The 25,355-nt window shown below is 44.5% G+C and overlaps 1 protein-coding gene across 4 annotated transcripts in view; it reads right to left on the reverse strand.

The window, feature by feature from the left end:
• Positions 1–656: 656 nt before the first annotated feature.
• LOC110530648 (disks large homolog 5) overlaps positions 657–25,355 on the reverse strand; it is a 102,457-nt gene continuing 77,758 nt past the window's right edge. For all 4 annotated transcript variants that reach the window (XM_090242433.1, XM_090242440.1, XM_090242429.1 and 1 more), the window contains 7 exons: positions 22,656–22,826; positions 22,358–22,548; positions 22,123–22,266; positions 18,710–18,837; positions 10,940–11,049; positions 3,221–3,330; positions 657–3,079 (listed from right to left, as the gene is read on the reverse strand). In XM_090242433.1, the coding sequence (XP_090098559.1) occupies positions 2,976–3,079; positions 3,221–3,330; positions 10,940–11,049; positions 18,710–18,837; positions 22,123–22,266; positions 22,358–22,548; positions 22,656–22,826 (958 nt within the window). In that variant the 3' untranslated portion in view covers positions 657–2,975. The remainder of the gene's footprint in view (positions 3,080–3,220; positions 3,331–10,939; positions 11,050–18,709; positions 18,838–22,122; positions 22,267–22,357; positions 22,549–22,655; positions 22,827–25,355) is intronic.

A 25,355-nucleotide genomic window follows, 5' to 3' on the forward strand; every position in this document is an offset into this window, starting at 1 on the left:
TCAAAATCAAAATAAACCTCTGTGCAGTGTGTCTTACATGTATTTGCTGGGGATCTGTCCTCTATGGATCCACTGTGCATTCTCATCAAGCTGCCAGACCATCAGAGGCCAAAACTGCCCTTTAGGTAACTGTTTGTGGTGTCTGGTTGGGTGCCTTTTCAATGCAAAATGAACAATAACTACTGTATTCTATTTCCAAAGGGATGATTGAACAATATTAAGTGGTCTACGTTTAATATTTCCTAGTACTGAATGAAACAAGGTTGCCAACTAACTCATTCAAGAACAGGGAGAGATAGCGAGACACAAATAACTGATGACTCCCACTTGCAGAGATAATCAGCGATCAAGTCGTGGAGATCTCCACAGGTGGGTGTATCCTTAACAGCATGCAGCAAAATGGCAGTTTGGTTGTTAGCCAATGTCAAAGCGTTCTTGCAAGAGCTGCACTCTACCGATTGGCTGTTGTGCAGTCACGTCGCTGAAATTTGCATAAACTTTTGGAACCTTGAACACTGGTAGCTAGCTCGCTGGTCGCCAACCGTTAAGTCGCTGTGTCTCCTCGCATCTTCTTCCATTGAAAATGACTGCAGCTAGGTCGCTGATATTCCTGCCAAGTGTAAGTCCCCAGTAATGAGTCTGACGCAGAAGCCATGTCATTGCGATAGAGAAAATTACTTTTATTCTAATGTTCATGTCTTAACATATCACATTTTTCAAAGAAAATAAAACCGCAGAACAGTACCTGGCAGCTTGTCATTCTTCTTAGAAATACAACCATTTCACATGGAATCCCTCATTTTAAACCATCTCTACCTACTACAAAAAAGGTACATTCCAATTGTACTTAATATGCCTATCATACAGCCCAATAGTCAAACTTCAGATCTGATTTTCCTTTGAAAAACTGTGCATTAAGTCCCTTTTTCAGCAAGAATGCAAATATGGAGGAGCATTCTGGTGTGTCTGTTTTCTAACCAAGATGATTAAAGAATAAAAAGGCCATCAATGAAATGTATGGAACTAATGTGATACATTTAAAATGTGAATTAGTTAATAAAAAATGATATAGTACCTATTTATTTATGTCTACTGGGAAAACCATTTTGTTAAGGTCCACAGAATAACAAGTGCAAAACAGAAATAAAAAAATAAACTGACGTACTGGATTTTGGCACATTAGGATGCAGGACAATGTGTTTCTGCCGCTTAGATCAAAATACATTAAATAACAAATATATCACTAACATTTAAATGGTTTTATTAAGGAATAAGAAAATATAGAATTTGCTCCATGGTGTCATTCTGGTTTGTGAGTACATTTAAAAAAGGTGACAACCAAAGACAAAAACAGAAAAACATGCAAATACCTGCTAAGACATGACTACTGAACTTCCACAGGCCTGAGAACTAGTTGAAATACATGTACTATAGAATAATTCATCTGCATACTGTTACAGTCCATAGGCCCCTGTGAGGCATGTACACTCACACAAACATATATATATATATATTCTCTATATTGTCTTTAAATATGTGACAGATAGATATGTGATGGAGACACAGTGGTCTGTCTAGCCCTGGAGTGTATTCTGGAGGTGGTCACCGTCTGGCCTACCCTCACAACCTTGCCATTGTCATACGCTCTGTACGGTCTCATTCCAAAACAAGCTCTGGGGGGACCCCAGGACCGAGTTTGGGAAGCCCTGCTCTATAGTGTTTGTTTGCAGACCTATAGTGTTAACTTGGGTTGAAAAATTCTGTGAACTTTCAATAAAATCCTTGGTTTACGGATTTCCTGCTTATTCACCTCCCGATTCCAGGAATCCTCCAACTGGGATTTCTGGAACTACAGGGAATTTTGCAACCCGTGTGTTAACTTCATGGTGTTTGCAGATCTGAAGGTAACAGATGGGTGTGAACAGCATGGTGATGGCTCCAGCTAGCCTTCCAATGGGGAGGTCCTATCGCCATATTGCTTCAACTTATTCTGTTCCATCAGATCGGAAAGGGTAAGGAATGGGGGCCTGTCTCCGACGGAAGGCACTTCCGATAAGCCCGTAAACTGTCCACTCACGTGCAGTAACCATAGAAATGCAACGAGTAGACCAGACACCCTTCGCTACTGCCATGTGTGATTTTCATGGCTTTTGCTTTGCTATAGACACACAATTTAACTTGACACAGTTACACACGTGATGCACACCGAAGTTTGGTATGATTGAAAGCTGTAAAATATTGTTTGATTTGACCCTTTCAAAATGGCCTTTTGGATAAAACATTTTTGACAGAAGACCGATAAGACATATTGTTTGGAGAGGTTTGTCTGTTCTACAGGTAACGTTTCTATGGCGTCAACTTCATACCAATATCAAAGACCATGTTTCAATCCAACCAACAAAGTCCTTACAATTCATCAATAATATTACTCTCTCTCGTACACACGATTCATACGCACACACAGTTATTATTATTCCACATTATTAGTTGTCAGTCATTGAACGGGGTGTGTAAAACAGGGTGATGTCATTTGATACACAGGTTTGATTTAAGGGCTGATTCTGGGTCAGGGGGGTCTAACACATTCCAGCAGAACATTTAACAACAATACACACTCATGTCTTAACTGTAAAAGTCTGCTTACAATGCAGCTTTACAGAAACACCACCTTAAAACCCTTAGGGAAGACCAAATGAAGTGTAACACCTTGTCAGTTCTACCAACCTGCTACAGATTACACAGAGAAGAAAAGGCTCTGGTTAAAAAGTACAAATCAACACCCTAAAAACAATAACAAAAATATCTAGCTTACATGTGTAGTAGCTTACTGAAGTGTACTGTAGTGTACCTATTGGTATAGTGTGGAAGGTTTTGTAGTGTTTGTTGTGAGTGGAGAGGGAGAGGCGCAGTGCAACAGGGTGCAGTGGTGGCCTCCACCCTCTAGGGGAGAAGGGTGCAGTGGTGGCCTCCACCCTCTAGGGACAGCCAAGGGGAGTCCACAGGACCTTACTCTGTTCCTGGTCAACTATAGTTATGATCTGAGTGCAAATGTAGGGCAGAGAGCCGCCCTGGACAATACCTGGAAAGATACAGGAAGAGCAGGGTTAACTAAGTTAGAAAATGACACACGAAGCCACATACGTATGCACACACTCATCCACCCACCCCCACACACAGCCAAAGGGAAACGGAGACAGTGCAACATGAGTCGAATACCAACCTGTAAAGAATGTGCTATACTCCTGCTCTATCTTCTGTGCAACCTCAAACTGCTCCTTGGAATGTTTTTGAGAGACCTTGTCTCGCAGATACACTGGATCCTTCTGTTCCCTGAGGAGAGAAAACCAGCGCAGAGTATTAACACAGCCTCACTAACAACACAGACAAACCAATATAGAGTATTAACACAGCCTCATTACTAACACAGACAAACCAATATAGAGAATTAACACAGCCTCATTACTAACACAGACAAACCAATATAGAGTATTAACACAGCCTCATTACTAACACAGACAAACCAATATAGAGTATTAACACAGCCTCATTACTAACACAGACAAACCAATATAGAGTATTAACACAGCCTCATTACTAACACAGACAAACCAAGAAAGAGTATTAACACTCATCCTTATTACTAACACATACAGGTAAACTGCCAAAATAAAGGAACAGCCAACATTGTGTCTTAATAGGGTTTTGGGCCACGATGAGCCACCAGATCAGCTTCAACACGCCTTGGCAGAAATTCTAGCGATTGCTGTCCGCGGTGCTGAAACATCAGTGCTCTGTTGAATTGGCGCCTTTTACATTTTAGTCATTTAGCAGACGCTCTTATCCTTTTCCTAGACCATGTTGCTGTGTGCATAATAGCAAAGTTAACCAGCATATTGGTGTTGAGAACAATGCGGCGGAGGCAGCAGCAGAATGAGGAGATGAGAAAACAGCCCTTGCCTTAAATTGTCTAAGAAAAGTGGGGAAACCAACTTAAATTGGGTACATATTCAATAGCCGAATTGTTAAAAAAAATAATTTAAACCTTTATTTAACCAGGTAGGCCAGTTGAGAACAAGTTCTCATTTACAACTGTGACCTGGCCAAGATAAAGCATAGCAGTGTGACACAAACAACAACAAAGAGTTACACATGGAATAAACAAACGTCCAGTCAATAACGGAATAGAAAAGTCTATATACAGTGTGTGCAAATGAGGTAAGATTAGAGATGTAAGGCAATAAATAGGCTATAGTGGCGAAATAATTACAATTTAGCAATTAAAACACTGGAGTGATAGATGTGCAGAAGACGAATGTGCAAGTAGAGATACTGGGGTGCAAAGGAGCAAAAAAAAACAAAATCAATATGGGGATGAGGTAGTTGGATGGGCTATTTACAGATGGGCTATGTACAGGTGCAATGATTTGTATAAGCTGCTCTGACAGCTGATGCTAGCGAGGGAGATAGGAGTCTCCAGCTTCAGTGATTTTTGCAATTCATTCCAGTCATTGGCAGCAGAGAACAGGAAGGAAAGGCAGCCAAAGGAGGAATTGGCTTTGGGGGTGACCAGTGAAATATTCCTGCTGGAGCGCATGCTACGGGTGTTGCTGTGGTGACTAGTGAGCTGAGATAAGGCAGGATTTTACCTAGCAAAGACTTATAGATGACCTGGAGCCAGTGGGTTTGGCGACGAGTATGAAGCGAGTGCCAGGCAAGGAGAGCGTACAGGTCGCAGTGGTGAATAGTATATGGGGCTTTGGAGACAAAACGGATGGCACTGTGATAGACTGCATCCAATTTGCTGAGTAGAGTGTTGGAGGCTATTTTGTAAATGACATCGCCGAAGTAGAGGATCGGTAGGATAGTCAGTTTTACGAGGGTATGTTTGGCAGCATGAGTGAAGGATGCTTTGTTGCGAAATAGGATGCAGATTCTTGATTTAATTTTGGATTGGAGATGCTTAATATGAGTCTGGAAGGAGAGTTTACAGTCTAGCCAGACACCTAGGTATTTGTAGTTGTCCACATATTCTTAGTCAGAACCGTCCAGAGTAGTGATGCTAGACGGGCGAGGGGGTGCGGGCAGAGATCGGTTGAAGAGCATGCATTTAGTTTTACTTGCATTTAAGAGCAGTTGGAGGCCACGTAAGGAGAGTTGTATGGCATTGAAGCTCGTCTGGTGGTTTGTTAACACAGTGTCCAAAGAAGGGCCAGAAGTATACAGAATGGTGTGGTCTGCGTAAAGGTGGATCAGAAAATCACTAGCAACAAGAGCAACATCACTGATGTATACAGAGAAAAGAGTCTAACCAAGAATTGAACCCTGTGGCACCCCATAGAGATTGCCAGAGGTCCGGACAACAGGCCCTCCGATTTGACACACTGAACTCTGTCTGAGAAGTAGTTGGTGAACCAGGCGAGGCAGTCATTTGTGCCCGGCTTTATCAATCATCCACAGATATCTATAAAAATAAGACAGATCCTGCTTCTGTTGCCTGTGATTGTTTAACAGCCAGCTGATTTCGTGATCACCAAGCTTCATGCAACCACAACGTGTTGGAAAAACAAATCACAAATTCACCTTTTTTTAATCTTTGCTGTAATAAAGACTATATATTTTTTGTTAGAACTGCATTTATTGTGTTGTTAACACTATCAAAAGTCAGAAAAATTCATCATAATATTGCCTATAACTCTTTTTTTGATCTCCCTATTGTTATTATTACTATTATGACCATCATTATAATAAGTAATTATCAATATCATTAGTAGGCTTAGTATAGCAGCCTTGTATAACCACCATTGAGCTATAGGCCTAAGAGCACATCCTGTTTAGTCTTAATACCATAACGTGAGTGGACCTAAATCATTCACTTGTTTGTGTCATCACACAGTAGAAATCTAATTGTATTTGTCACATGTGCCGAACACAACAGGTGTAGCCCTTTACAGTGAAATGCTTACTTACAAGCCCTTAACCAACAATGCAGTTTTAAGAAGAATAAGTTAAAGTATTTACTAAAATAATATGTACATGTAGGTAGAGGTAAAGTGACTATGCAAATAGTCCGTGTAGCCATTTGATTAGCTGCTCAGGAGTCTTATGGCTTGGTGTTGGAAGCTATTTAGAAGCCTCTTGGACCTAGACTTGGTGCTCTGGTACCGCTTACCATGTGGTAGCATAGAGAACAGTCTTTGACTAGGGTGGCTGGAGTCAGACAATTTTTAGGGCCTAAGACTGCCAACTTCTGGGAAAAGAGGTTTGTCTGAGTAAAATAAATGAAATACTTTTGTTGACATTGTAGAATTCTAAATAATAGATACATCTAAATCCCCATGTCACTACAACTCTACTCAACAGTCCTGGGACAAACCAATTTGGTGCCCTAAGATCTTTAAACAATGCATAAAAATATGTAGTAGAGGAAACTTCGGCATTTTAAAGTGTTTTAAAATGGTGGCAAAAATGGATGCAAATGCCACCGCAATTCAAGAATGAATCCTCTAACACAGAATCATCTTCTCTCATAAATTTTAAGAAAAAAATAAGTCAAATTATAGCAGGGCTCTAACCCTGTTCCTGGAGTGCTACCCTCTTCTGTAGGTTTACACTCCAACCCTGTTCCTGGAAAGCTACCCTCTACCGTATGTTTACACTTCAACCCTGTTCCTGAAGAGCTACCCTCTCCTGTAGCTTTTCACTACCACTCCAGTTGTAACTAACCTGATTCAGCATATTAACCAGCTAATTATTAGAATCAGGTGTGATAGATTAGGGTTGGAGTGAAAACCTACAGGACAGTAGCTCTCCAGGAACAGGGTTGGAGATCCTTGGTTTAGAGTATAGACAACACATTCTGTCTAACACAGGCCAGCTGCTTGCTAACAGTAGGACTCAGTGATATAACCACACAGAAAATGTGGCTACACCAAATGACATTACATAAATAGTTTGGAGGGGGAAAAAAGTGGAAGAGCATCTCCAGCTGTTTGGGATTACAAATGTGTGTGTGTGTGTGTGTGTGGGGGGGGGGGGCAACACTCAGAGTTAACACTCCTGCAAAACACACACACCAGGGTTTCCGTTAGCCGGAAATTTATGAAAAGCAGACAAAATTGTACCGGGCCAAATTGTCCAGGAGAGTCTATCATAGCCTAAACTCTGATTAGGCTACTGTTGATTGTGAGGATGAGGCCTTTTTCATTGAAGTAAAACACAAGTTAGAGGATAAAGAGTATTGTGAAGGTTTAAACCAGTTCGCAAGTGTTCTGTTTAATTCTGTTCAGCCATATTAAGTTCAAACTGTAATGCTGTGTTTGCCGCAACATAATAGCCTGCTCTTATGGCTTGACTTACTTTTGAATTACCCTAATTAAGTTGAGAAACTTTTGTAAAAGTTGTGGCTATTAGCCTATTATACTGCAGGTCTATGATATAAAGGCATGATATGAAGGCAGTACAGTTGTGTGGTGTGGCTATTAGCCTATTATACTGCAGGTCTATGATATAAAGGCATGATATGAAGGCAGTACAGTTGTGTGGTGTGGCTATTAGCCTATTATACTGCAGGTCTATGATATAAAGGCATGATATGAAGGCAGTACAGGACGGCGCTCCTACTAACTCCAACAGTTGAACTTGAGGTGAGGAAGTGTTTCAGGCCTACCAGAGTTACTCCTATAATCTAACAATATAATGCTTATCTTTATACAAAATATTTGGAGAGAAAATGTTTGAATTAACCCCCTTCTGTACGTCAATATCTATATAGCAGACGCAGTAACAATCTGACAAGAAATGCATGTCGTTGTTATTGCATGCGGCCGGCATATCGCTATCTCTCTGGGGCCAGGACTAACCTTCTCTTCTTTCCTTTTTAAACACTTTATTTGTAAACACATACATACACTTAATAATATAAACCCAACATGTAAAACCAATGTAAATTGATAATTCAACCACCTGACAGGTGTGGTGTATCAAGAAGCTGATTAAACAGCATTATCATTACACAGGTGCACCTTGTGCTGACGACATTAAAAACCCACTAAAATGTGCAGTTGTCACAACGCCACAGATGTCTCAAGTTTTGAAGGAGCGTGCAATTGGCATGCATGAATGTCCACCAGAGCTGTTGCCAGATAATTTAATGTTAAATTCTCTACAATAAGCCGCATCCAACATCATTTAGAGAATTTGGCACTACGTCCAATCGGCCTCACAACCATGTGTATGGCAGTGTCTGGGTGAGAGGTTTGCTAATGTCAACGTTGTAAACAGAGAGCCCCATGGTGGCGGTGGGGTTATAGTATTGGTAGGCATAAGCTATGGACAATGAACACAATTGCATTTTATCCAAGGCAATTTGGCCCACTGTGAGGCCCATTTTTAAAAAAGGTATCTGTGACCAAGAGATGCATATCTATATTTCCAGTCATGTGAAATCTATAGATTAGGGCCTGATGAATTTATTTAAATTGACTGATTTTCTCATATCATCTGTAACTCAGTAAAATCAATATACGCACGCACGCAGACACATGTACAGTTGAAGTCAGAAGTTTACATAAACCTTAGCCAAATACATTTAAACTCAGTTTCAGAATTCCAGACATTTAATCCTAGTAAAAATTCCCTGTTTTTAGTTCAGTTAGGATTACCACTTTATTTTAAGAATGTGAAATGTCAGAATAATAGTAGAGAGAATGATTTATTTAATATTTTACTTCTTTTATCACATTCCCAGTGGGTCAGAAGTTTACATATACTAATTGAGTGTTCGGTAGATTTGCCTTTAAATTGTTTCGCTTAGGTCAAACGTTTCAGGTAGCCTTTCACAATAAATTGGGTGAATTTTGGCCCATTCTTCATTTTCTATGGGATTGAGGTCAGGGCTTTGTGATGGCCACTCCAATACCTTGACTTTGTTGTCCTTAAGCCATTTTGCCACAACTTCGGAAGTATGCTTGGGGTCAGTGTCCATTTGGAAGACCCATTTGCGACCAAGCTTTAACTTCCTCACTGATGTCTTGAGATGTTGCTTCAATATATCCACATAATTTGCCTCCCTCATGATGCCATCTATTTTGTGAAGTGCACCAGTCCCCCCTGCAGCAAAGCACCACCACAACATGATGCTGCCACCCCCATGCTTCACCGTTGGGATGGTGTTCTACGGCTTGCAAGCCTCCCCCTTTTTCCTCCAATCATAGCGGCGGTCATTATGGTCAAACAGTTCTATTTTTGTTTCATCAGACCAGAGGACATTTCTCCAAAAATTACAATCTTTGTCCCCATATGCAGTTGCAAACCGTGGTCTGGCTTTTTTTTAATGGTGGTTTTGGAGCGGTGGCTTCTTCCTTGCTGAGAAGCCTTTCAGGTAATGTCAATATAGGACTCATTTTACTGTGGATATAGATATTTTTGTACCCGTTTCCTCCAGCATCTTCATGAGGTCCTTTGCTGTGGTTCTGGGATTGATTTGCACCATTCGCACCAAAGTACGTTCATCTCTAGGAGACAGAATGCGTCTCCTTCCTGAGCGGTATGACGGCTGCGTGGTCCCATGGTGTTTATACTTGCGTACCATTGTTTGTACAGATGAACGTGGTACCTTCAGGTGTTTGGAAATTGCTCCCAAGGATGAGCCAAACTTGTGGAGGTCTACAATTTTTTTTCCTGAGGTCTTGGCTGATTTTTTGGGGTTTTCCCATGATGTCAAGCAAAGAGGCACTGAGTTTGAAGGTAGACCTTGAAATAAATCCACAGTTACACCTCCAATTGACTCAAATGATGTCAATTAGCCTATCAGAAGCTACTAAAGCCATGACATAATTTTTGTGGAATTTTCCACGCTGTTTAAAAGCACAGTCAACTTAGTGTATGTAAACTTCTGACCCACTGGAATTGTGATACAGTGAATTATAAATTAAATAATCTGTCTATAAACAATTGCTGGAAAAATGAATTGTTATGCATAAAGTAGATATCCTAACAGACTTGCCAAAACTATTGTTTGTTAACAAGAAATTTGTGGAGTGGTTGAAAAACGAGTTTTAAATTACTCCAACTTAAGTGTATGTAAACTTCCAACTTCAACTGTATATGCACACACACACACAATACAGTGGATGCCTAAGCCTATTGATCTATGCATGAAATGCCCTGATGCAATTAGTGCTCAAATCGCTGACAGTTGAACCATGAGGTGGACAATTACTGTTTTAGGAAAGTAAATACCAATAAAATATTAGGCTATAAAATGTTGCATGTGCTACAAATCGAAACACAAGGAATAGTGTTTTTGCCATCGGTTGTTTTTAAGGCTGCGCCAGGTTGGATCTGAATGCATAGGGATGTCCGGTAAATTAACATCTTCCCAGGCACGTTGTCTGGCGTCAAATCTTCCTCATGTAAACTGACACACACCCCTCATTCAAACACTCATGTCCACACACAGGTCAGACAGAGCTATTCAGCACAGCAATGTGTCTGCCGGGGGAATCTCATGGTAGAGAGGAAATCTATCCAACCTTTTCATTACTGACTGTTCAAGGAGGAGAAGAAGTTATCAAATAACATTCGGATACAGCCAGGGGATTTGTCAGTGTGCGTGTGGTAGTAGTCAAGAAGGAGCCTGGGGATTTGACTATGCTAGTGTTATACCGCTCTTATTATACGGTTCCTGCTGAATCCCTTGACATCACATTCATTTCTTCAATTAGTTAGTTACTCACCCGGGGCACCATCGCGCACACACACACACACACACACACACACACAAAGTACAAATGGACAAAACACACTAAAGACGCGTCTCCATGGAATTATTTCATCTCAGACCTGGGAACTGGTCAAATGGAACATAACATTTTAAAAGATGTAGAATTATTAGAACACTGAAAATCCGTGAAGAGGATGGGTGTGGCTGGCTACTTACTTGATCTGCTTGGCGTTTTTGTAGCGGATGAAGATGACGATAGGGTAGATGTGAACGCTGTGCAGCCTCTCAATGGCGTGGGGGGCGATGTCTAGCAGACAGTGACAGTCCTAAGAGGGGGAGAAGAGGAAATCTCAGTTCAGTCGTGTTCTAGGTACAACAACTGGGATGACAAGCAACATGATGCTGCTGCTGCTTTCAGAAAGGACCACCATGATGCTGCTGCTTTCAGAAGAGACCACCATGATGCTGCTGCTGCTTTCAGAAAGGACCAACATGATACTGCTGCTGCTTTCAGAAAGGACCACCATGATGCTGCTGCTGCTGCTTTCAGAAAGGACCACCATGATGCTGCTGCTTTCAGAAGAGACCACCATGATGCTGCTGCTGCTTTCAGAAAGGACCAACATGATACTGCTGCTGCTTTCAGAAAGGACCACCATGATGCTGCTGCTGCTTTCAGAAAGGACCAACATGATACTGCTGCTGCTTTCAGAAAGGACCACCATGATGCTGCTGCTTTCAGAAGAGACCACCATGATGCTGCTGCTGCTTTCAGAAAGGACCAACATGATACTGCTGCTGCTGCTTTCAGAAAGGACCACCATGATGCTGCTGCTGCTTTCAGAAAGGACCAACATGATACTGCTGCTGCTTTCAGAAAGGACCACCATGATGCTGCTGCTGCTGCTTTCAGAAAGGACCACCATGATGCTGCTGCTTTCAGAAGAGACCACCATGATGCTGCTGCTGCTTTCAGAAAGGACCAACATGATGCTGCTGCTGCTGCTTTCAGAAAGGACCACCATGATGCTGCTGCTGCTTTCAGAAAGGACCAACATGATGCTGCTGCTGCTTTCAGAAAGGACCAACGTGATGCTGCTGCTACTTTCAGAAAGGACCACCATGATGCTGCTGCTTTCAGAAGAGACCACCATGATGCTGCTGCTTTCAGAAGAGACCACCATGATGCTGCTGCAGCTTTCAGAAAGGACCAACATGATACTGCTGCTGCTTTCAGAAAGGACCACCATGATGCTGCTGCTGCTTTCAGAAAGGACCAACATGATGCTGCTGCTGCTTTCAGAAAGGACCAACATGATGCTGCTGCTGCTTTCAGAAAGGACCACCATGATGCTGCTGCTGCTTTCAGAAAGGACCACCATGATACTGCTGCTACTTTCAGAAAGGACCACCATGATGCTGCTGCTGCTGCTTTCAGAAAGGACCACCATGATGCTGCTGCTGCTACTTTCAGAAAGGACCACCATGATACTGCTGCTACTTTCAGAAAGGACCACCATGATGCTGCTGCTTTCAGAAAGGACCAACATGATGCTGCTACTTTCAGAAAGGACCACCATGATGCTGCTGCTGCTTTCAGAAAGGACCAACATGATACTGCTGCTGCTTTCAGAAAGGACCACCATGATGCTGCTGCTGCTTTCAGAAAGGACCACCATGATGCTGCTGCTGCTTTCAGAAAGGACCACCATGATGCTGCTGCTGCTTTCAGAAAGGACCACCATGATGCTGCTGCTGCTTTCAGAAGAGACCACCATGATGCTGCTGCTGCTTTCAGAAGAGACCACCATGATGCTGCTGCTGCTTTCAGAAAGGACCACCATGATGCTGCTGCTTTCAGAAGAGACCACCATGATGCTGCTGCTGCTGCTTTCAGAAAGGACCACCATGATGCTGCTGCTGCTTTCAGAAGAGACCACCATGATGCTGCTGCTGCTGCTTTCAGAAAGGACCACCATGATGCTGCTGCTGCTTTCAGAAAGGACCACCATGATGCTGATGCTGCTTTCAGAAAGGACCACCATGATGCTGCTGCTGCTTTCAGAAAGGACCAACATGATGCTGCTGCTGCTTTCAAAAATGGACCAACATGATGCTGCTGCTGCTTTCAGAAAGGACCACCATGATGCTGCTGCTGCTTTCAGAAAGGACCACCATGATACTGCTGCTACTTTCAGAAAGGACCACCATGATGCTGCTGCTGCTGCTTTCAGAAAGGACCAACATGATACTGCTGCTGCTTTCAGAAAGGACCACCATGATGCCGCTGCTGCTGCTTTCAGAAAGGACCACCATGATGCTGCTGCTGCTTTCAGAAAGGACCACCATGATACTGCTGCTACTTTCAGAAAGGACCACCATGATGCTGCTGCTGCTGCTTTCAGAAAGGACCAACATGATACTGCTGCTGCATTCAGAAAGGACCACCATGATGCTGCTGCTGCTTTCAGAAAGGACCACCATGATGCTGCTGCTTTCAGAAGAGACCACCATGATGCTGCTGCTGCTGCTTTCAGAAAGGACCACCATGATGCTGCTGCTGCTTTCAGAAGAGACCACCATGATGCTGCTGCTGCTGCTTTCAGAAAGGACCACCATGATGCTGCTGCTGCTTTCAGAAAGGACCACCATGATGCTGATGCTGCTTTCAGAAAGGACCACCATGATGCTGCTGCTGCTTTCAGAAAGGACCAACATGATGCTGCTGCTGCTTTCAAAAATGGACCAACATGATGCTGCTGCTGCTTTCAGAAAGGACCACCATGATGCTGCTGCTGCTTTCAGAAAGGACCACCATGATACTGCTGCTACTTTCAGAAAGGACCACCATGATGCTGCTGCTATTGCTTTCAGAAAGGACCAACATGATACTGCTGCTGCTTTCAGAAAGGACCACCATGATGCCGCTGCTGCTGCTTTCAGAAAGGACCACCATGATGCTGCTGCTGCTTTCAGAAAGGACCACCATGATACTGCTGCTACTTTCAGAAAGGACCACCATGATGCTGCTGCTGCTGCTTTCAGAAAGGACCAACATGATACTGCTGCTGCATTCAGAAAGGACCACCATGATGCTGCTGCTGCTTTCAGAAAGGACCACCATGATGCTGCTGCTGCTTTCAGAAAGGACCACCATGATGCTGCTGCTGCTTTCAGAAAGGACCACCATGATGCTGCTGCTGCTTTCAGAAAGGACCACCATGATGCTGCTGCTGCCTTCAGAAGAGACCACCATGATGCTGCTGCTGCTTTCAGAAGAGACCACCATGATGCTGCTGCTGCTTTCAGAAAGGACCACCATGATGCTGCTGCTGCTTTCAGAAAGGACCACCATGATGCTGCTGCTGCTTTCAGAAAGGACCACCATGATGCTGCTGCTGCTTTCAGAAAGGACCACCATGATGCTGCTGCTGCTTTCAGAAAGGACCAACATGATGCTGCTGCTGCTTTCAAAAATTGACCAACATGATGCTGCTGCTGCTGCTTTCAGAAAGGACCACCATGATGCTGCTGCTGCTTTCAGAAAGGACCAACATGATGCTGCTGCTGCTGCTTTCAGAAAGGACCACCATGATGCTGCTGCTGCTGCTTTAAGAAAGGACCACCATGATGCTGCTGCTGCTTTCAGAAAGGACCAACATGATGCTGCTGCTGCTTTCAGAAAGGACCACCATGATGCTGCTGCTGCTGCTTTCAGAAAGGACCAACATGATGCTGCTGCTGCTTTCAGAAAGGACCAACATGATGCTGCTGCTGCTTTCAGAAAGGACCAACATGATGCTGCTGCTGCTTTCAGAAAGGACCACCATGATGCTGCTGCTGCTGCTTTAAGAAAGGACCAACATGATGCTGCTGCTGCTTTCAGAAAGGACCAACATGATGCTGCTGCTGCTTTCAGAAAGAACCAACATGATGCTGCTGCTGCTTTCAGAAAGGACCACCATGATTCTGCTGCTTTCAGAAAGGACCACCATGATGCTGCTGCTGCTGCTTTCAGAAAGGACCACCATGATGCTGCTGCTTTCAGAAGAGACCACCATGATGCTGCTGCTTTCAGAAGAGACCACCATGATGCTGCTGCTGCTTTCAGAAAGGACCAACATGATACTGCTGCTGCTTTCAGAAAGGACCACCATGATGCTGCTGCTGCTTTCAGAAAGGACCAACATGATGCTGCTGCTGCTTTCAGAAAGGACCAACATGATGCTGCTGCTGCTTTCAGAAAGGACCACCATGATGCTGCTGCTGCTTTCAGAAAGGACCACCATGATACTGCTGCTACTTTCAGAAAGGACCACCATGATGCTGCTGCTGCTGCTTTCAGAAAGGACCACCATGATGCTGCTGCTGCTACTTTCAGAAAGGACCACCATGATACTGCTGCTACTTTCAGAAAGGACCACCATGATGCTGCTGCTTTCAGAAAGGACCAACATGATGCTGCTACTTTCAGAAAGGACCACCATGATGCTGCTGCTGCTGCTGCTTTCAGAAAGGACCAACATGATACTGCTGCTGCTTTCAGAAAGGACCACCATGATGCTGCTGCTGCTTTCAGAAAGGACCACCATGATGCTGCTGCTGCTTTCAGAAAGGACCACCATGATGCTGCTGCTGCTTTCAGAAAGGACCACCATGATGCTGCTGCTGCTTTCAGAAGAGACCACCATGATGCTGCTGCTGCTTTCAGAAGAGACCACCATGATGCTGCTGCTGCTTTCAGAAAGGACCACCATGATGCTGCTGCTGCTTTCAGAAAGGACCACCATGATGCTGCTGCTTTCAGAAGAGACCACCATGATGCTGCTGCTGCTGCTTTCAGAAAGGACCACCATGATGCTGCTGCTGCCTTCAGAAGAGACCACCATGATGCTGCTGCTGCTTTCAGAAGAGACCACCATGATGCTGCTGCTGCTTTCAGAAAGGACCACCATGATGCTGCTGCTGCTTTCAGAAAGGACCACCATGATGCTGCTGCTGCTTTCAGAAAGGACCACCATGATGCTGCTGCTGCTTTCAGAAAGGACCACCATGATGCTGCTGCTGCTTTCAGAAAGGACCAACATGATGCTGCTGCTGCTTTCAAAAATTGACCAACATGATGCTGCTGCTGCTGCTTTCAGAAAGGACCACCATGATGCTGCTGCTGCTTTCAGAAAGGACCAACATGATGCTGCTGCTGCTGCTTTCAGAAAGGACCACCATGATGCTGCTGCTGCTGCTTTAAGAAAGGACCACCATGATGCTGCTGCTGCTTTCAGAAAGGACCAACATGATGCTGCTGCTGCTTTCAGAAAGGACCACCATGATGCTGCTGCTGCTGCTTTCAGAAAGGACCAACATGATGCTGCTGCTGCTTTCAGAAAGGACCAACATGATGCTGCTGCTGCTTTCAGAAAGGACCAACATGATGCTGCTGCTGCTTTCAGAAAGGACCACCATGATGCTGCTGCTGCTGCTTTAAGAAAGGACCAACATGATGCTGCTGCTGCTTTCAGAAAGGACCAACATGATGCTGCTGCTGCTTTCAGAAAGAACCAACATGATGCTGCTGCTGCTTTCAGAAAGGACCACCATGATTCTGCTGCTTTCAGAAAGGACCACCATGATGCTGCTGCTGCTGCTTTCAGAAAGGACCACCATGATGCTGCTGCTTTCAGAAGAGACCACCATGATGCTGCTGCTTTCAGAAGAGACCACCATGATGCTGCTGCTGCTTTCAGAAAGGACCAACATGATACTGCTGCTGCTTTCAGAAAGGACCACCATGATGCTGCTGCTGCTTTCAGAAAGGACCAACATGATGCTGCTGCTGCTTTCAGAAAGGACCAACATGATGCTGCTGCTGCTTTCAGAAAGGACCACCATGATGCTGCTGCTGCTTTCAGAAAGGACCACCATGATACTGCTGCTACTTTCAGAAAGGACCACCATGATGCTGCTGCTGCTGCTTTCAGAAAGGACCACCATGATGCTGCTGCTGCTACTTTCAGAAAGGACCACCATGATACTGCTGCTACTTTCAGAAAGGACCACCATGATGCTGCTGCTTTCAGAAAGGACCAACATGATGCTGCTACTTTCAGAAAGGACCACCATGATGCTGCTGCTGCTTTCAGAAAGGACCAACATGATACTGCTGCTGCTTTCAGAAAGGACCACCATGATGCTGCTGCTGCTTTCAGAAAGGACCACCATGATGCTGCTGCTGCTTTCAGAAAGGACCACCATGATGCTGCTGCTGCTTTCAGAAAGGACCACCATGATGCTGCTGCTGCTTTCAGAAGAGACCACCATGATGCTGCTGCTGCTTTCAGAAGAGACCACCATGATGCTGCTGCTGCTTTCAGAAAGGACCACCATGATGCTGCTGCTGCTTTCAGAAAGGACCACCATGATGCTGCTGCTTTCAGAAGAGACCACCATGATGCTGCTGCTGCTGCTTTCAGAAAGGACCACCATGATGCTGCTGCTGCTTTCAGAAGAGACCACCATGATGCTGCTGCTGCTGCTTTCAGAAAGGACCACCATGATGCTGCTGCTGCTTTCAGAAAGGACCACCATGATGCTGATGCTGCTTTCAGAAAGGACCACCATGATGCTGCTGCTGCTTTCAGAAAGGACCAACATGATACTGCTGCTGCATTCAGAAAGGACCACCATGATGCTGCTGCTTTCAGAAAGGACCACCATGATGCTGCTGCTGCTTTCAGAAAGGACCACCATGATGCTGCTGCTGCTGCTTTCAGAAAGGACCACCATGATGCTGCTGCTTTCAGAAAGGACCACCATGATGCTGCTGCTGCTTTCAGAAAGGACCACCATGATGCTGCTGCTGCTTTCAGAAGAGACCACCATGATGCTGCTGCTGCTTTCAGAAGAGACCACCATGATGCTGCTGCTGCTTTCAGAAAGGACCACCATGATGCTGCTGCTGCTTTCAGAAAGGACCACCATGATGCTGCTGCTGCTTTCAGAAAGGACCACCATGATGCTGCTGCTGCTTTCAGAAAGGACCACCATGATGCTGCTGCTGCTTTCAGAAAGGACCAACATGATGCTGCTGCTGCTTTCAAAAATTGACCAACATGATGCTGCTGCTGCTGCTTTCAGAAAGGACCACCATGATGCTGCTGCTGCTTTCAGAAAGGACCAACATGATGCTGCTGCTGCTGCTTTCAGAAAGGACCACCATGATGCTGCTGCTGCTGCTTTCAGAAAGGACCACCATGATGCTGCTGCTGCTTTCAGAAAGGACCAACATGATGCTGCTGCTGCTTTCAGAAAGGACCACCATGATGCTGCTGCTGCTGCTTTCAGAAAGGACCAACATGATGCTGCTGCTGCTTTCAGAAAGGACCAACATGATGCTGCTGCTGCTTTCAGAAAGGACCAACATGATGCTGCTGCTGCTTTCAGAAAGGACCACCATGATGCTGCTGCTGCTTTCAGAAAGGACCAACATGATGCTGCTGCTGCTTTCAGAAAGGACCAACATGATGCTGCTGCTGCTTTCAGAAAGAACCAACATGATGCTGCTGCTGCTTTCAGAAAGGACCACCATGATGCTGCTGCTTTCAGAAAGAACCAACACGATGCTGCTGCTTTCAGAAAGAACCAACATGATGCTGCTGCTGCTTTCAGAAAGAACCAACATGATGCTGCTGCTGCTTTCAGAAAGGATCAAATGCAAGAGACTCAACGTCTATTAAGACAGAATGTTGTAAATTGTGAGAAATGAAAAACCTGAAGACTGCTTTTGATGTGACATTAAAAAAAGCATTTCATTGACCACATCTAACTTTATTCTGAAATAAATAAGGGGAACACTTTAATTTGATAAAAGAGACGAGAATCTGACAATATAGAAGTATTTATCTCGGATCAGGTCCCCCCCGTTCATACAATCTTTTTCACTATTATCTAAAAGGTGATACTGATGCTAGATCAGCCCTGATGTTGTACCTTCTCTGTGATCTCCTTGATGGAGGCCACGGTGGTAACATCAAAATGGCCACTCCTGCGTTTGTAGTCAATGAAGAGGCAGTCTTTGACTCCGCGCTCTATAGCCTGCTGGGATGCCTTCATCACCTCTGAGGAAAACACACAGACAGAAGTCAGAGACTGTTCATCCTAATGAATACAACCCAGTAGTCTAACCAAAGAAATAGAAAATGACAAGAAGGGCTACACTCAATGATTGTATATCTATAAGTCTAAACCCCATTCTGTTCGATAAAATGAGAAGCAATCATCAATAGGCAATAATTTAATAATATATTATTATGTATGCTTTTCTTTTGGAGTGCATGTAGGACAATGTGTCCCAAATGACACCCAATCCACAGGGCACATAAGGCTGCGGTCAAAAGTAGTGCACTACAGTGAATTCGGAAAGTATTCAGACCTTGACTTTTTCCACATTTTGTTACGTTACAGCCTCAATAATCTACACACAACACCCCATAATGACAAAGCAAAAACTGGTTTAGGAATGTTTGCAAATGTATTACAAATTTTAAAAAACTGAAAAAGCTTATTCACACACAGTGGGGCAAAAAAGTATTTAGTCAGCCACCAATTGTGCAAGTTCTCCCACTTAAAAAGACGAGAGGCCTGTAATTTTCATCATAGGTACACTTCAACTATGACAGACAAAATGAGAAATAAAAATCCAGAAAATCACATTGTAAGATTTTTTATGAATTTATTTGCAAATAAGTATTTGGTCAATAACAAAAGTTTCTCAAAACTTTGTTATATACCCTTTGTTGGCAATGACAGAGGTCAAACGTTTTCTGTAAGTCTTCACAAGGTTTTCACACACTGTTGCTGGTATTTTGGCCCATTCCTCCATGCAGATCTCCTCCAGAGCAGTGATGTTTTGGGGCTGTTGCCGGGCAACACGGACTTTCAACTCCCTCCAAAGATTTTCTATGGGGTTGAGATCTGGAGACTGGCTAGGCCATTCCAGGACCTTGAAATGCTTCTTACGAAGCCACTTCTTCGTTGCCCGGGCGGTGTGTTTGGGATCATTGTCATGCTGAAAGACCGAGCCACGTTTCATCTTCAATGCCCTTGCTGATGGAAGGAGGTTTTCACTCAAAATCTCACGATACATGGCCCCGTTCAATCTTTCCTTTACACGGATCAGTCGTCCTGGTCCCTTTGCAGAAAAACAGCCCCAAAGCATGATGTTTCCACCCCCATGTTTCACAGTAGGTATGGTGTTCTTTGGATGTGTCCTCCAAACACGACGAGTTTAGTTTTTACCAAAAAGTTATATTTTGGTTTCATCTGACCATATGACATTCTCCCAATCTTCTTCTGGATCATCCAAATGCTCTCTAGCAAACTTCAGACGGGCCTGGTCATGTACTGGCTTAAGCAGGGGGACACGTCTGGCACTGCAGGATTTGAGTCCCTGGCGGCGTAGTGTGTTACTGATGGTAGTTTGTTACTTTGGTCCCAGCTCTCTGCAGGTCATTCACTAGGTCCCCCCGTGTGGTTCTGGGATTTTTGCTCACCGTTCTTGTGATAATTTTGACACCACGGGGTGAGATCTTGCGTGGAGCCCCAGATCGAGGGAGATTATCAGTGGTCTTGTATGTCTTCCATTTCCTAATAATTGTTCCCACAGTTGATTTCTTCAAACCAAGCTGCTTACCTATTGCAGATTCAGTCTTCCCAGCCTGGTGCAGGTCTACAATTGTGTTTCTGGTGTCCTTTGACAGCTCTTTGGTGTTGGCCATAGTGGAGTTTGGAGTGTGACTGTTTGAGGTTGTTGACAGGTGACTTTTATACTGATAATACTGATATACTGATTAAAGAAAAAGTTACAGGTCTGTGAGAGCCAGAAATCTTGCTTGTTTGTAGGTGACCAAATACTTATTTTCCACCATAATTTGCAAATAAATTCATTAAAAATCCTACAATGAGATTTTCAGGATTTTTTTTCTCATTTTGTCTGTCATAGTTGAAGTGTACCTATGATGAAAATTACAGGCCTCATCTTTTTAAGTGGGAGAACTTGCACAATTGGTGGCTGACTAAATACTTTTTTGCCCCACTGTAAGTATTCAGACCCTTTGAATTGAGACTCGAAATTGAGTTCAGGTGCATCCTGTTTCCACTGATCATCCTTGAGATGTTTCTACAACTTGATTGTATTTCACTTGTGGTAAATTCAATTGATTAGATATGATTTGGAAAGGCACACACCTGTCTATACAAAGTCCCACACTTCATGTCAGAGAAAACACCAAGCCATGAGGTTGAAGGAATTGTTCGTAGAGCTCAGAGACAAGATTGTATCAAGCCACAGATCTGGGGAAGGGTACCAAAACATTTCTGTAGCATTGAATGTCTCCAAGAACAGAGTCTTTCTTAAATGGAAGAAGTTAGGAACCACCAAGACTAGAGCTGGCCTCCCATCCAAACTGAGCAACCGAGGGAGAGGAGCCTTGGTCAGGGAGGTGACCAAGAACCAGATGGTCACTCTGGCAGAGCTCCATAGTTCCTCTGTGGAGATAGGAGAACCTTCCAGAAGGACAACCATCTCTGCATCACTCTACCAATTACACCTTTATGGTAGAGTGGCCAGACAGAAGCCACACCTCAGTAAAAAGGCACATGACAGCCCACTTGGAGTTTGCCAAAAGGGCACCTAAAGGACTCTCAGACCATGACAAACAAGATTCTCTGGTCTGATGAAACCAAGATTGAACTATTTGGCCTGAATGCCAAACGTTACGTCTGGAGCAAACCTGGCACCATCCCTACGGTGAAGCATGGTGGTGGCAGAATCATGCTGTGGGGATGTTTTTCAGCGGCAGCGAATGGGAGACTAGTCAGGATCGAGGGAAAGATGAACGGAGAAAAGTACAGAGAGATCCTTGATGAAAACCTGCTCCAGAGCGCTCAAGACCTCAGACTGGAACAAAGGTTCACCTTCCAACAGGACAACAACCAGAAGCACACAGCCAAGACAAAGCAGGAGTGGCTTCGGGACAAGTCGCTGAATATCGTTGAGTGGCCCAGACAGAGCCCGGACTTGAACCCGATTGAACATCTCTGGGGAGACCTGAAAATAGCTGTGCAGTAACGCTCCCCATCCAACCTGACAGAGCTTGATAGGATCTACAAAGAAGAATGGGGGAAACTTCCCAAATACAGGTGTGCCAAGCTTATAGCGTCATACCCAATAATACTTTTTAGAATAAGGTTGTAATGTAACAAAATGTGGAAAAAGTTAAGGGGTCTGATTACAGTGCTGATCTCAACTCAACCAGTATTATTAGTATTATATTGTGGTAATATATATATGTTGTACTCTACTCAACCAGTATTATATTGTGGTACTGTTGTACTTTACTCACCCAGGACACATCTGCAGAACTTCCCGGGGGACTCTTTAACCAGCATGTCCTTGACGGGGTCTGAGAGAGGGCCGAGGATCACGACCGGCCTAGAGGAAACACACACTACCTTCTGGACCCGCTGGTACGCCAGGCTCACACAGTCTGAGGGGGAGAGACACACACACCAGTCAGTGGGGTAGCGTTACACACGAAGCCTCATACTCTGTCCATGTAAAGGTGTGTGTGTCCTCACCCTCTAGAAATGGTATGGAGTCTGTGCTAATGGCGTCCTGGGCCACCAGTTCCTTGCCGTCTTTAGAGCCGCTGTGTTTGTGTTTGTGCTTCCTCCTGAAGAAGGATCTCCTGGCGGCAGCAGACAGACTCTTACTGTCCTTGTCTTCCTTCAGCTCTGTCATACTGTGTCGGTACAACTCCTGGTCCATCCTGCACACACACAAGACTCATCATGACACACGGAAGTTACCCAAATGATAAGGAGAGACTAACTGGTATCAGCTAATAACTTAGTAGTGTGTGTGTGTGAGTCTTACATGTATTTGCTGGGGATCTGTCCTCTCTGGATCCGCTGTGCGTTCTCATCCAGCTGCCAGACCATCCAGCTGCCGAAGCTGCCCATTGGTAGAGTATCATCCACATACAGGATGTCATCCTTCTGAAAACTCAGGTCCAGCTCTGCCTCCGCAGTCCGCTCATAAAGTGCTCTAGAGAGATGGAGGGGGGAAGTACGGCGAGGGGAGAGCGAGAGGAGGGTTGGAATGGAGAGAGGGTTAGTGTGTGTGTGTTAACTGTGACTGTGTGTGTGTGTGCGTTCCTATGTGAGCGAGCATTCGTACCTATTCCCCTTTAAAGTCTAGCCCACTGAGGTTGGAGCCCCATAGCTCTTTTTCTCAGCATATCTGTGTGTGTCAATCTGTGTGTGAAGGCCCTGTCAGGGATGGGGTTGTGTGTGTGCATGTATCTGTGCGTGAAGGCCGTGTCAGGGTTGGGGCGGACATCCTGACCCGGTCTGTGTGACTTCGGCAGGCAGCTGCTGCCATGCAGAGACTCAAGTTGCATCCCGAATGGCACTCTATTCCCTATAAAGTGCACTACTTGGCAATGGGGCCTAGTTCAAAATGGTGCACTATATAGGGAATAGAGTACCATTTGGGACACAGAGTCAGCTTCTTACAGACTTCTAACAATGAACACCTGCACTGACCGACACACACCTTCTCCTCCACAGCCTGTAGTCTATGAGCTGTCCCGGTCTGCCTCGTGCACACACGAGAACACACGCAAACTCTCTACAGGGGAATTTAACCAGGGGCTAATGGAGAGGGCAAGTCTCCTCTGTTTTTCTGTCTGAAGGTAAACCATTCGTAGACAGACAGGACCTCTATAGTGAGATACTAATTGTAACAATATTCAGAACAGAGTAATCCGCTGCTTTCTTGGTCTTCACAAAATGACTACAAACCTGGCCTCTGTGGAGATATGGGTTGGGAACCATGTGTGGTTTGGCAAATAGGTGACATGGAACAGTGATACATTTGCCAGAACACAGAATCGAAAAAAAAAGTTTTACTGGGACCTTAACCATTTTGTAGACCACGGAGAGTTGTGAGTATCTATGTTTTGTGAAACTGATTTGCAGTATATACAGGAACAAATTACCAGGTGGTGTTAACCAAATCAAGGACAAGCCTTTGTGGAAAAATGGGCAGTTGATTTTGAGTTTCAACTTAAACTTAGAACGTACACTCAACGAGAACTACACCCCTGAACCATATGTCCATCTGAACCTAACAAAAAGCCAAAGGTCAGTTTGTGCTCAGATCCATGGGTAGAGTTAAAGCCCCTGAAGAGGAGACATTTTGCCTACTGTGTGATCTTGGGGAAATCAAAAACCAAACCCATTTAGTGTTTTATTGCCCTCTGTATGATCTGACATGCTGATGATAACCTTAAAGGATTCTGGGTACGAGACGAGTAAAGGCTTGAATTTGGTTTCAGACAGGGTGTGTTTGAGATTGCTCAGTTTGTTCAAAATGCTTGCATTTTATTTACCTAGGCAAGTCACAATGCCTGGAAAAGGAGAAATGTACTTTTTGTGTAGTGGGGCTAGATGGTAGCCGGTTGTGTAGTGGGGCTAGATGGTAGCCGGTTGGAGCTAGATGGTAGCCGGTTGTGTAGTGGGGCTAGATGGTAGCCGGTTGTGTAGTGGGGCTAGATGGTAGCCGGTTGGAGCTAGATGGTAGCCGGTTGTGTAGTGGGGCTAGATGGTAGCCGGTTGTGTAGTGGGGCTAGATGGTAGCCGGTTGTGTAGTGGGGCTAGATGGTAGCCGGTTGGAGCTAGATGGTAGCCGGTTGTGTAGTGGAGCTAGATGGTGGCCGGTTGTGTAGTGGAGCTAGATGGTAGCTGGTTGTGTAGTGGGGCTAGACAGACAGACAGACAGGTTATAGACATATACAGACAGACATATAGACACAGATAGACAGACAGAGACAGAAACAGACAGATACAGTCATAGACAGAGACATAGACAGGCAGATACAGACAGACACAGACATATCCAGACAGACACAGACATATCCAGACAGACGTAGACGTAGACAGAGACAGACACAGACGTAGACAGAGACATAGACAGACACAGACGTAGACAGAGACATAGACAGATACAGACGTAGACAGAGACATAGACAGATACAGACGTAGACAGAGACAGACAGATACAGACGTAGACAGAGACATAGACAGATACAGACGTAGACAGAGACATAGACAGATACAGACGTAGACAGAGACATAGACAGATACAGACGTAGACAGAGACATAGACAGATACAGACGTAGACAGAGACATAGACAGATACAGACAGAGACATAGACAGATACAGACAGAGACATAGACATAGACAGATACAGACGTAGACAGAGACATAGACAGAGACATAGACAGATACAGACGTAGACAGATACAGACATAGACAGAGACATAGACATAGACAGATACAGACAGACAGAGACATAGACAGAGACATAGACAGATACAGACGTAGACAGAGACATAGACAGATACAGACGTAGACAGAGACATAGACAGATACAGACGTAGACAGAGACATAGACAGATACAGACGTAGACAGAGACAGACATAGACAGAGACATAGACGTAGACAGATACAGACGTAGACAGAGACATAGACAGAGGCATAGACAGATACAGACGTAGACAGAGACATA

The sequence above is a fragment of the Oncorhynchus mykiss genome, chromosome 1, assembly GCF_057628025.1.
Source record: "Oncorhynchus mykiss isolate SJ-2025 chromosome 1, ASM5762802v1, whole genome shotgun sequence".
Taxonomy (NCBI): Eukaryota; Metazoa; Chordata; class Actinopteri; order Salmoniformes; family Salmonidae; genus Oncorhynchus; species Oncorhynchus mykiss.